The sequence below is a fragment of the Molossus molossus genome, unplaced genomic scaffold (genome assembly GCF_014108415.1).
Source record: "Molossus molossus isolate mMolMol1 unplaced genomic scaffold, mMolMol1.p scaffold_m16_p_14, whole genome shotgun sequence".
NCBI lineage: Eukaryota > Metazoa > Chordata > Mammalia > Chiroptera > Molossidae > Molossus > Molossus molossus.
This window is the reverse complement of record NW_023425349.1, coordinates 55,228,082-55,241,692: the sequence shown is the minus strand read 5'-3', so window position 1 is coordinate 55,241,692 and position 13,611 is coordinate 55,228,082. Positions and strand designations below refer to the sequence as shown.

Below are 13,611 nucleotides of genomic sequence, written 5' to 3'. Positions count from 1 at the left end.
GCCAGCAGCCTTAGACAGAGCAAATCTAGCCTTAACTCTGTCTGCCACACACAAGCAGCCCTACACCCTTCACTTCTGGCCTCTTTGAGGGCCAGTGGACACACCTCGCTCAGTGAGGACTGATGAGAATGGAAGGCATGTTCTGTGCCCTCGGCTCTAGGGGTAGGAAGACTGGCAGCAACTCTGGAGGCAGAGTGAAGCAGTGGGAGAAAGAGTAGAAGAAAAAGCAAGAGAAGAAAATAGAGAAGAAGGGAAGCAAACATGATGATGTGGTGGGGTGGTAAGGGGCGGTGTTGAAAGTGAGGGTGAGGTATGAGACCATTACGGCAGGGATCCAAGGCATCCTGCCTAATCTATTGAGTTGTTTTTCCTTTTTTTTTTCCTAGCTGATCTCTTTTGTTCCCCTACTTCCATTGGCCCAATTTAGTCCAGTTTTACCATATTAACTTATGAACCCAAAGGTATCTTTACATTTAATTCCTGTTACATTGTGTGCTCTTCACACCTCCCCATAAGAACTATTGGAAAGTACACCAATAACCATTTTGTTTTTTAGGCAATATTGGACGTCGTTGTGAATCTTCAGTTTAGCCTGATAGAAAAATTGTGGCAAACATTCTGGCGCTATTCTCCCTCTACTCCAACCGACGGCACTACCATTACTGAATCAAGGTCAGAATCAATAAGCTTTCCCAATTCATTTTCATGGCTGAGTAGATGCCACAGCTAATAAATTAGAGCTATGTATACCAGTTGTGAACCCTACCTGATAACATTAAATGACTAGATTGAAATAAAGCACAAACTGCTCTCTTGAGGTTTCAGCGTGTATATTATAGCTCCCATTTTATTGAATCGGGGGACTGCGGTAGAGCTATTTCATCCTCATAGAATTAGTATCATATTTGCCTTTCATACCGTCAGAAAGTATTAACGTGCATAGGCAGCTCTGGGGGAATGTTATCTATATCCAGCCGTATGGCACCAGTGCAGTGGTGGTATAGTTCTAACCTCAGTAATATTTGATAAACTAAAACTATTTTTAAAGTCCATTTTCTTTTTTATCCTCATTTGCCATCTATTCATTTGCTACATTTATTCACACCAGCAATCTGAGTGAAATAGAAAGTCGACTTCCGAAAGCAAAGCTGATAACTCTGTGCAAACATGAGTCTATCCTGAAATGGATGTGTAACTGTGACCATGGGATGTACCAGGCTTTGGTGGAGATTCTCATCCCCGACGTCCTTAGACCTATTCCTAGTAAGTTAAATGCAGACAAATACGGATGCTTTTGTTCTCATACATTCCACCCAGGAAGTTTCGGGAAGTGACATTGCAATCTGGAGGGATTCTAATCTCATTTAGATTTGCCACACAGAAAACATGCAACAGAGTATTGCCTGAAAGCAGCCTAGAGCAGAACTCTAGTAAAAGGGGAACAATGATCTGTTTTTCAATCTTTGGTAGTTTTCTTTCTGAAAGAAAAGCTCACCTATGGATGTGACAGCCTAATGACTGACTGATCGCAAGAACACTCCCAGGCCTGTCAAAGGGTAAAAATCACCCTACCCAAGGACACAGTTTCCTTCCTAAAGCCAAATTGTTTTCAAATCTATAATTGCTAGGCCAGCCTCTTTCATAGTTGCTTTTGATTTGAAATGAATTTTTCTTGGTTTCCACTGAAGTTGAATTCCTTTCTAAAGGCATTTACTTTGTCGCCTACATCATGTTCAGAACTACAAATGCCGTTTCCATTTAACAGAAATAGTTAACTGGCATTTTAAGAGAAAAATTTATGTAACTACACAAGCATTTTATTCCCACCATGAAGCAAACAGGAATTACATGGATAAGTTAGCTTACTTTGTTAAGTGGTGATTGCTTTTTAATACTATCTTGTAGCAAACAAAGCTATTTTCTGCAAGTGTCCATACAAATGCCACTATGGATACTTGTGTTAGAGGCAGTTGGAATGATTTTGTGCTTATATCTTTATGAGCACATACTGGTGACCTTAATTTTAAAAACTGGGGACAGAATTTCCACTCTAAAGTGACATTAATAAGGTAAAATCAGTCTCGTAGCTTATGAAATTGGCAACCATGTACTTCAGGTACACCATTCACAGGTGATTTATGTTAAATTATTCCAGACAATATTTAAGTAGGGATTTAGTAGAACAAAAGGTGAAGAAATTAACATTTGTATGTTTATACTTACTTTTTTCTAAATATGATAGATAACAGTGGAAGATATGAGTTATTTCATATGTTCCTCGCCACCTTAAAAGGTATGCTTAGATACACGCTCACATGTAATATCAATGAATACACGTACATCTGTATAGAAATTCATTTTTTGAAGATCCAGCTGCCACTGTCTCACATTTTTATTAACTGCTAATGTTTTCTACTCTATCTGCACCATGTTCCTGAGTAAGGATTGATTAAAAGTGATGTTGTCATGGAAAATTTCAGCATGTAAATTCTCTACTGACTTATGTTTCAGAATCTGATTTTTCTTGTTTTCATCTTGCTCCCTGTGCTCTAAGTTATCATCTCTAGAGATGTTTAGGAGAAGTTGCATAGGGTAGCTTATTAGCCTGTGACACCTTCCCACACATGTATAATTTCTCTCATGAGACATAAGAAGAGATGTCGGTGAGCACTTTCTTTTTTGAGGCAAATTAACAACATCAGTATTCATTAAATAACTCTAAAATCTTGAGCTTCCATGTTAGCCGCACAAGACTTTAACTTATAAATTCAGCAGTTTCCTAACTTAAATCATGTATCAATTCTAGTTAACTTTAACTCCACCATTTAAATACACAGTGCATTTGACCTTTGTTTTTTATAAATCGGGATTTTAAAACCAGTTTATTCTGTCAAGTACTTTGTCTCTACATTCAGCAGACAACTCAACTTCAGGACTTTTTACATAAGTATAGTTTTATGGTTTCTCTGAAGTTATAAGATACAATAAATTTGGACGTTTAATTTCCACTCTACAACAAGACATAACAAAGCAAAACTTAAAATACAGCCTAGATAGCTATCTTCTGATTGTATGCATTTTAATATTGATCATGAGCAGGTTGAAACAAGTTAGCTTTGCAAGAGATTTTAAATTTCAAACATCCATTCATGAGAACAGTTGTCAAAGTTAATTGTGCACAATTTGATGTAACATGAACCCACAGAGACAGCAAACATAACTTTATCTTTTAAATTGGTATTTTGTGGCTACTAGTACTTCTTCACTCTACCATTTACTGTCCAGATGGGATTCCTTTTTTTAGCCAGAAAAAAAGTCTACATCTCACACAATTTAAAGTCAGCTTGAAGCCACTATATTCTAAAATACATTTATCTGAAAACAAAAAAAAAGTGAAGTGCAAAGAATTGTATAAGAACTCAACTGGTAACACTTAATGTACAAGTATAAGGTATACTTAAAGCTGGCCTAAAATGCCATTTAGTACAAAAAACTAAAACCCTTTAAGATCATTTTACATATAAAACATATCTTTTTATTTTTTAATCTCCCTAGCATGAAATTTGTCTAGATAAAACAAGACTCATTAGTTTTTTTAAAGTAACTTTTTCTGGTCTTGGCTTGTTTTGTTTTAGATTAAATAGTTATTACATGTTAATTTTAGAAAAATGCAAAATACAGATAGCTAAATTGAATCTTGCAAAAAATGTTTACTGAGTTACAAAAAGCGTTGTTAATTTTTTTTCACTCCTTTTCATTTTCATTCATGCCTGCCCTCCATGATTCTAGTACATAATACAGCAGGAAAATATTTTTCTTTCTTTTTTCTGTTTTGGCTAAAGTGGGAAGCTTTGGAAATTTCAGAAGTTTAGTTCTCAAGAAATTTCCAACTCGGTGTTTCCAATAGATGATTCTTATGGTTAATAGTCTGCACTTCTCAAGTGTTTGTCCTAATCAAAATTTAGCCATTTCAGTTTCTCTTTTGTCATTGGACCAGTTAAATAAATCATTGTTTAAAAATAGTTGTTTTATTATTGGATTAATAATATGTGTATCGTTTGCAAAAAACTTGAGTAAACTAAATTGTCTAACTATGCTTTAACAAGAGTAATAGAGAAGCATGTTAGATTCATTTGAGCACAGAAAGATAACCCAAGAAATTTAATCTCATCATTAACATTAATATTCTTGGGAACCTTGGACAAAAATGTAACTTCTCTGTTTTTAATAGTAGACTACCAGTTGTAATACCTACCCATATAGTAGGGAACCCACACAAATTTATTTTGTGAAGGCCTCAAATATTTATTAAGTGTCTAAAACTGCTCCCTACACTTTGGGCACAGATGAAGTAAAATGCTCTTGATTGAATTACTTGTTGAACAAGAGAAGAATTTATACAACAATCTCAGTTAACAGATCCCTTCCTGTAAAATAGTCAATCATCCCTGAAAATTGAAGATGCTTCCAATCATTTTATGACCACCATAAAAAGCTACTCTCATGGAACCCATCTCTACTTCAGATTGTAACAGACACATGAAGTATATGGAATGGACCATTTTAGGAATATCTTAGGAGTATCGGTCTTTGTGACACCAGTGATATCACACATTGATCTTTTACCTGCCAAGTGGAATGGAGGATAGTTATCCCAAATTTCAAGTTAGGACATTTTAATTTTTACCAAACCTTTCAACAAGAGTGAGAGAAAACTATTCTGACAGATTCTAATGTAAATAGAGGCTCAGAGAAAGAGAGGAAGCTTTGCATTATTCTCTTTTTAACTAAAAATGAGGAAAATAGATTAAGAACTTGAAAAATCAAGATGAAGAACTTATAAGGAAAATAGCCTTTGAGCACAGAGCTGTAAATAAAAAGTGTTTTGTCTAAGATAGAAAATTCCACAAGTATATTCACAACTGGTATATGTTGTTATAAGCAGAAATGTCTGAATGTTTTCATTTCCCAACCACGTATCGTTAGTGTCTGGGAACAAAATAGCTTTAAAGGGAGCGGGGTGGGCAGAGTATGATTCTTGAATGCTTTCAAGGTTAGGAATAATGTTAAGTAAAGTCTCATCAGTGAGGACAGTGTAAGTCTTTGCTATTTCATATGTCATGCACACATGTTTTCCCTTATTCTAGCCTAAAGATTAATGTTCTTTGGTATCTTTTTCGTTCTGCTTTTATTCTTTACCATTTAGGTGCCTTGACCCAAGCCATTCGAAATTTTGCAAAAAGCCTTGAAGGTTGGCTTTCTAATGCCATGAACAATATTCCACAGAGAATGATACAAACCAAGGTACGCTTTTATATCTTTGCTTTTTCTTTTGTGTTTAGGAAATTACTCTGGACTATGAATTTTATGTGTGTTCTATGAAACGGCATTATGTAAAATGTTGATTTTATAAAATATTCAACTTTTAAAACTGATTTTTTGTTTGTATTCTATAACCATGTAATACAGAACTTGCACAAGAGATGTCTGATAATACTCCTTTCAGAAAGACTAGAGAAGCATTTTAAATGTGGTGTATTTATAGGCCCTTTTCTAAAGGATATGTTTCAGATTGTGCTTAGTTTCAAATGTTAAAAAGAATAGCCTAGAATGTTCAAATAGTTCCCATTCAAAGGAGTTTTAGAATTTTTAAGTCCCCAGATATGCTCATGGTATTGTGAAAGTTCATGTAAATTAATATTCTTGTTAGGGTGTTTTGTTTTTTAATACTGGAAAATGTTTTTACGAGTCAAGTAATTATTTCTTGAAGTGAACAGTATTCTCATAATTTATCAGTATATATCAGGAATGTGAATTTTTTTTTTTTTTTTTTTTTTTATCCTCACCCGAGGACATTTTTCCATTTTTTACTCAGATAGAGTGGGAAGGAGAGAGAGGAAGAGAGAGAAACATCGATGTGAAAGGGACACATCGAGTGGCCGCCACCCACACGACCCAACCAGGGGTACAAACTGCAGCCAAGGTACATGCCCTTAGCGGGAACCGAACCCGGGTCTCTGTGGACCGCAGGCTGACGCTCTAACCGCTGAGCCAAACCGGCCAGGGCAGGAATGTGAATTTTTTATGTAGAAATATGAATTCTAGTCTCCACTTTGTCCCAGACTAACCATGTCACTTTAGGTTAATCTGTGAATATGCCCCATGACAGAATCAAACTCATTTTGTCTAAACTTTGGTACCAAAAATTACATTTGCAGGTTTTTGTCAATGACTATATTCACCATCACACTCCAACAACATACATTATCTTTGAATTTGGGGGTATAGTTGATAGCTTGATGTTCTTGTAGCCGAGAAGTCTGGAAACACAAGTAGCTCCAAGTTCTTTCTGCTTTGACTAAAGTTTAACAATAACACTTTCCATTTCTAAGCATACAGAAAAAACATTTCATTAATAGTTCACCTTATATTTTTGCTCTAGAGCAGCGGTTCTCAACCCGTGGGTCGCGACCCCTTTGGGGGTCGAATGACCCTTTCCCAGGGGTCGTCTAAGACGTAACAGTAGCAAAGTTACAATTATGAAGTAGCAACGAAAATCATTTTATGGCTGGGGGTCACCACAACATGAGGAACTGTGTCAAAGGGTCGCGGCATCAGGAAGGCTGAGAACCACTGCTCTATGGCTACGCTGTCAATACAGTAGGGGTAGCCACATGCCTATTTAAATTTGATTTTTACATTACATTAAAACTTAGTTTCTCAGTCACACTAACTACATTTCTTTTTTTAAAAATTATTATTACTCTAATAGACTTTATTTGTAGAGCAGTTTTAAGTTCACAGCAAAATGTAGTAGAAGGGTTAGACTTACCGGATACCCCCGCCCCCACACATGCGCAGCCTCCCACCCTAACTGCACTCGGGTCTCCGTAGCACCCTGTGGATGTGGGCACCGAATGAGGCAGCACCTGTGCGCAGCACTTTCATCATTGTAGGAAGTTCTTCATGGCAGTGCTGTTCTGGGGTGCCACACTGAGGGGGGCGAGTAAGGGAGGTGCTCTTTGATTATGGTGGCCTGAGGGACGCTTTCCAACTGGCAGAGTCAGTCACATTCCTAACAGTACGTCAGACAGCTGACAGCAGCTCCTTTCTCCGTGTCACCCGAGTGGATGCAGCAGAAATCCAGCCGCAGCATTGGTCACCTCACTGATCTCCAGGTTTGGTTGATGCACCTCAGTGGAGGGCACCTTCTGCTACTTCTCTCTCCCTGGAGTGCAGCACTTTTTCAGCTGAATACTCAATTAATGAAGACAGTCTACCCTGACAGAGGGAACAGAATAGTGAGATTATAACTGGCCATTGTTATTAAAATACTCGGGTTCATACATATCCCATCACTGTAATATAGTTTCTGTGTGACCTTGAGCAAACTGCTTAATCTCTTTAAGTCATAACATGCGTCTTGTAGGATGGTTATGAGAAGCAAACAAGGTAATATATCTGAGGCACTTAAACCAGTGCCTGGCACATAGTACACAGTTGATTAATATAAGCCACAGTTATGGGGGAAAAATGTAAGACAAAAAGTGTAAGACTTTTTTGAGGGTATGCGAACTTCCCCCAAGATCCACATAGTCCTAAAACATCTCAGTATCAAAATAGAGCATCCTTAGACCAGTGAACACCTTCTACCACTCAGCCAACTGACTGTTTCATCAGTTGCTTCTTCTCTATCCATAGTGATTTAATGCCCTACCGTACTTTCCTATAAATATGTTTAAATGCTCATTAGATCTACTGTGCATGTAACAAGTTTCCATAAGATCATGAGACTTAGGTGTTTACCTAGACTTTTTTTTGGCATTGATCTTTGCTATCTTTCCTTGTAACCTGGTTCATTCACTGTTGCAGCAGGAAACAAATGGTATATCTAAAGGGGAAAATAAGTAAAGAGGGTTTAAGAAGAGTTTATTTCCAAAGGTGTGAATAGAGTTAAGAAAAGGAAGAGTAAGGCATCTTGGTACTGGACACAGAAGTCCTGAGCATCCCTAGGTCTGAAGGGGAAAGAGGTGGGAGCCATGGCATCGATAGAGCCTCTTCTTGCCACAGGGCCGTGGTCTTAGAGACGGAAACCAGTCTCCGTCACAGAGGGAGAGAGCAGACAGAGTGGGGATAAGTACTTGACGACTCTATTCCCATCCTTCAGTCTTCTGCCAGTGCCGAGCATTGGAAGCCAACCAGAAGCCAAAGTGTAAGGGAGGCGGTTCCTGGAATACATTCAGGCCTGTCTTCCTGGGCACAGAGCAGACTAGATCAGGACGGAAAGCAGATTTTGAAGGGCAAATGGAGATTTCCTGACTAGCCCTTTTATAGAAATTTACATTCTGAAAAAAGAGTTCTTGTTGCTTATATCTGATAAGTTTATTAGCTGTATAGTTGCTAATAAAGGCTATGAACACTTTTGTCCCACCTCAGAATTACCGAAGTTTCTATAAAATAAAGGTAATAAGAATGAATCTGAATGACAGTGCTCTGAAAAAAAATATATTTTTATTCATTTTAAAAAGTAGGACTCCAAGTAGGACTCATAGTTTGGATTTCCAAGTAAATGGAAGAAAAAATTTTATGTGCCAAGTTTGTAGTTGACTGTCCTATACAGCATGGGTAAAAAAAGAAAATCAACATTTTCCTGCTTCCCTAGAGAAAGTCATGTCTTGCTGTGGATGAGTTGTTACTTGTAAGACTGGTTTAATTAATGCTGCACTCAGATGTCGAAGAATGTGGGAGTTTGTTTTAGTCTTGACCTCAGCCCACTCAAAAGGAAAATAATACTTGGTTTAGAGATTTAAATGCTATAATTTACAAGTAAGCTCTTTCACCAAATGAATTTGAACTAAGTATCAGAGGGAGGCATTTAAAATTTGGCAAGGGAATAAAGATTTGAACATTTGCAGTTGTTTCTTTTACTGGAGGGGGAAAACAATCCCATTTTAATTGGGTTTCTTTACAGGTTGCCGCTGTAAGTGCCTTTGCCCAGACTCTGCGAAGATACACGTCGCTCAATCACCTGGCCCAGGCCGCCCGCGCAGTGCTCCAGAACACCTCCCAGATCAACCAGATGCTCAACGACCTCAACCGTGTCGACTTCGCCAATGTCCAGGTACTCTGCTCGCTCTCTCACAACGTGTCTTCGAGCGGAAGACACTGCATGTTTTCTTCTTAATTAGCATCCTCGTATTTCTTTTCAAAGTTTTGTTCGTACACAGGCAGCATCTCTATTCTCAAGACCCTGAAAGAGGCTAGTTTTACTCATTATGACTTGACTGCTCCTCTGTTTTGTGCTTGAATCCTGCTGAGATTTATAGTACTGGGTGGCCACCTGTGTCACCAGGGTTTGCCGAAGGATGATCACAGTCATTGAAGTTAATTGGCAGGAGGTTAAATTCTTCCCTCTCCCACCTGTGGCATCTTGGGCAAGTTACTTAATGGTTCTGGGCTTACTTTCCCCACTTTATAACACCTATTTTAGGTGACTGTTTATATGTTTAGTAATACATAGAGCCCTTTCCATCATAACACACAAGAGGTATTTGTTCTTAATAGTGCCCTATCTTGAAAGAGCTAAGAATGCCTCTATTTCAGAGTTTACTCTGGGTGCATGATAAATATGTGTTTGTTTGAAAAGAATTAGCAATTTGTTTGGCTGTTGTGATCATCCAAATGAAAAATATATATTTCAAACTTGTGATCAAACTACTCACTTTCACTTTAAAGTACACTTTAAAAAAGAGCTAATTTAAGAATATTATCGTGGAATCCCAACAGATAGTTCATTTCAGATACTAAAAATCCCAACAAATATTTCATTTCAGATACCAAAGTAATAAAGCTAATTGTTACCATATAAACACAGTACTACTGTTTACTAAAAATACAAATAATAAGAGAAAAAATACACAAACTAAGTTACAGTTTAAAAACTTTTGTGCTTCAAAAGAGACCAAGAAAATGAAATGGCAACTCAGAACTGAAGCTATTTTTATAAATCATATATCTAATTTAAAAAATTGTTTCTAGAATCATGTAAAGAACTATTTCAACCCAATAATAAAAAGACAACTTAGTTTAAAAATGAGCAAAGATCTGAATAGACATTTCTCCAAAAAGAATATGCAAATAGCCTGGCCAGTGTGGCTCAGCTGTTGAGCATCATCAACCCAGGCACCAACAGGTCACCGGTTTGATTTCCGGTCAGGGCACATGCCCAGGTTGTGGGCCCGATCCCCAGTGCGGGGCATGCAGGAGGCAGCCAGATGATGTTCTCTCTCATTAATGTTTCTATTTCTCTCTCCCTCTCTAAAATCAATAAAGAAAAAAAAAGGATATGCAAATGGTCAATAAGCCCCTGGAAAGATACTCAACATTACTACCTACCAGAAAAATGAAAATTAAAACCACAGTGAGATACTGCTTCACACACACTAAAATAGGTATAATGAAAAAGACAGATAATAACAGGTGTTGGTGAGAATGTGGAGAAATTGTAACCCTTATACACTATTGATTAGAATGTAAAATTAAAATGCTATAGCCACTTTGGAAAACAGCCTGGCAGTTCAAATGTTTAAACACAGAGTTTACTGTATAACTCACCAGTTATTTCTATGTATATACAAAAAGATATTAAAACATGTTCACATAAAAACTTGTACATGAATGTTCATATCAGCATTATTCATATTAGCTACATAGAAGTATAAACAACACAAATGTCCATTAACTGATTAATGTGTAAACAAAATGTGGTATATTTATACATGGAATATTATTGGGCAGTAAGACAAAATGAAGGTCTGATACATGCCTCAACATAGATGAACCTTAAAAACACTGTGCTAAGTGAAAGAAGTCAGACACAAAGGACCAATATGGTATGGTGCCATTTATATGAAATGTGCAAAATAGGTTAAATCTATAGAGACATAAAGTAGATTAATAGTGGCCTAGGTCCTGGTGACTGGGGCATTGGAAGGTGACAGGTAAGTGGTGTGGGGTTTCTTTTTGGGGAAATGAAAACATTGTGGCGATGGATGCACAACTCTGTGCATATAGTAGAAGCTATTAAACTGCATACTTTAAATGAGTGACATTATATGATGTGTAAATTGTGTATCAATAAAACTGTTCAAAATGACATTGCTTAAAAACAAACTATTAATTATTCAATTTCCTAGAAATTTTAATATGCAATTCTAGTCTAGTTTTATCACTTAAAATATATCAAAAAGTAATATGTGGGCTTCGTTCATTTTAGGGTATAGCAATGTAGTTCTTTCTGACTTTCATGAATCGGATTCAAACTTATGATATATATAAAGCTTTTTAAAACTTTTTTTAATTGACTTTAGAGAGAGAGAGAGAGGAACATTGACGTGCCAGAGAAACACTGATAAAGTGCCTCTCATGTGCAATCCCTCCCCCTACCCAGGATCAAACCTGCAACCTAGCTAGGTATGTGCCCTGACCCAGAATCAAATCTGCCACCTCTTGGTATATGGGACAACGCTCCAACCAACTGAGCCTCACTGGCCAGGGCTCTACATATAAAGCTTTTTAAAAAATTTACTTTCTAGCCCTGGCCAGTTTGGCTCAGCGGTTAGAGCGTTGGCCTGCGGTCTGGAGAGACCCGGGTTCGGTTCCCGCTAAGGGCATGTACCTCGGTTGCAGTTTGTCCCCGGCCCTGGTTGGTCGTGCGGGTGGCAGCCACTCGATGTGTCCCTTTCACATCGATGTTTCTCTCTCTCCCTCCCTCTCTATCTGAACAAAATATCAAAAAATGTCCTCAGGTGAGGATAAAAAAAAAAAAAATTTACTTTCTATATATTTATCAATTTCTCTGTATACAAACACATATACATGCACACATGCAAATGCATAACCTTTACAAAATCAATCTGTCTGGTTTGAAAATCCATTTGCATTATATATTGCAGTAGGATTTATATTAACTAATTTTAGCAAGAACATTAAAAGTTCATATTGCCTTAATACTTATACTGTAATGTTTATTTCAAATCTTCATTCAGAAAAAAAAAAAAAATGTTTAAAAGTACCTTAAGAAAAGTTGAAGTAGTGAGGCAACTTCTGGTTCAAAAAAGTAATTTAAGTTCACACAAAATAAATGAGTGATTCCTAACAATATGAGATTTTAAATTTTCTATTAACATCATTTTTATTTGTATATTTGTATGTCTGCAATCCCATGAAGTGGGTACAAAGAGTCTTACCTCTGTCAGACTGACAGATAGGCTGAGGCTCTGCCACTCACACTGCGCTCACCACCTCTGAGGCTGCCTTTTCAAACCTTCTCTGTGCTCAACCACCAGGTGTCCCGGGGTCCACGTGACCATCACCCAGTTGTTCTTACTGAAACCTGTATGATAAGGCCCTTCCCCTCCAGTCCTCTTGCCTTTCCTCAGAAGACCATGGACACAGCAGTGTACCCTTCCTTTGCCCTACATTGTATTCTTCACACTTCTTTTCATTTTAATGAGTAATCTCTGTCTTAGGGTAGTGTATTCCATCTTTAATTCCTTTCGTTCTTTCTTTTTCTGTTCCAACTTCTGTCTGATTTTCTCAGTCATCTGGTTTTCTAAGTCTGCTGCCTAGTGTTCGACCCCTGTCACCTCCTCCCATGCGTGGAAGCTGCTCCGCCCCCACCCTACAAGATCAACCTCTGTAAGGCTGATACCAAGGCGATGCTCTTAATACAGAAACTTTCATTTAAAACACGTACAGGTCAATATTATTATATCCGAAGAGCTTGAATGTACTAAGAAGTTTCTTTCTGGATATTCATGTATCTTTCACCACTTCATTCTTCTCTAATTAAATCTTCTTTTTCTATTGTAGTATAATTTATTTAATTGATAGCATTACAGTGGTATTATTTTCTAATTTTTGTATGTATAAATGGATAGGTTTTTATTTACATTATGGGCTAAATAAGTTTCAGTGGATTGACCTGATAACCTAACAATTGCATATACTTTTGTTTCTAGTTTTAAAGCTATCGACTCTATCATCTGAATATAATTTATTTGTAAGTTAAGAACATCTTTAATGTTCATCCTTAGCTTTTTCCATTATGGAACTGAAATATCCAAATTCCTTTCAGAAGGAAATATTTACAATATACTCTATTGTTAGTATATTTTCAGCCTTGAGAGTAGCAAAATGAAGTATAATATTGTTTGAAAAGTCACAGTAATGTCCTGTGACTTTATTTCTCTAAGTTTTGTTTTAGATTATCATTTTTCTTGGCAGAAAATAACTTCTAAAGAAAATCATGAGTTTGAATTTATAGTAAGATATTAAATTAAATTATTCTGGGATACCAGTAAGTTCCTCCTCCCAATTATCAATGCAAAAGCAAACAAAAATAATGTCCCCTATAATGGGTATAAGGTTTTGTTTTTGCAAAATGTAAACATTTTAGAGGTCTATTTCACAATAAGTAAAGATTCCTATACAGTACACTTAAAAAATGTTAAGATGATAAATTTTGTTTTTCTTTGTACCACAATAAAAAATGGCTAGACATCATTGAAAAAAACAAAAGCAACCTCCTCTATCCTTTTCTTAAGGCCT

The 13,611-nt window shown here is 36.9% G+C and overlaps 1 protein-coding gene across 2 annotated transcripts in view; it reads left to right on the top strand.

Moving 5' to 3' along the window:
- RFX3 (regulatory factor X3) overlaps nt 1–13,611 on the top strand; it is a 290,497-nt gene that overhangs the window by 235,372 nt on the left and 41,514 nt on the right. For both annotated transcript variants that reach the window (XM_036261527.1, XM_036261528.1), the window contains 4 exons: nt 557–672; nt 1,109–1,263; nt 5,207–5,304; nt 8,972–9,121. In XM_036261527.1, the coding sequence (XP_036117420.1) occupies nt 557–672; nt 1,109–1,263; nt 5,207–5,304; nt 8,972–9,121 (519 nt within the window). The remainder of the gene's footprint in view (nt 1–556; nt 673–1,108; nt 1,264–5,206; nt 5,305–8,971; nt 9,122–13,611) is intronic.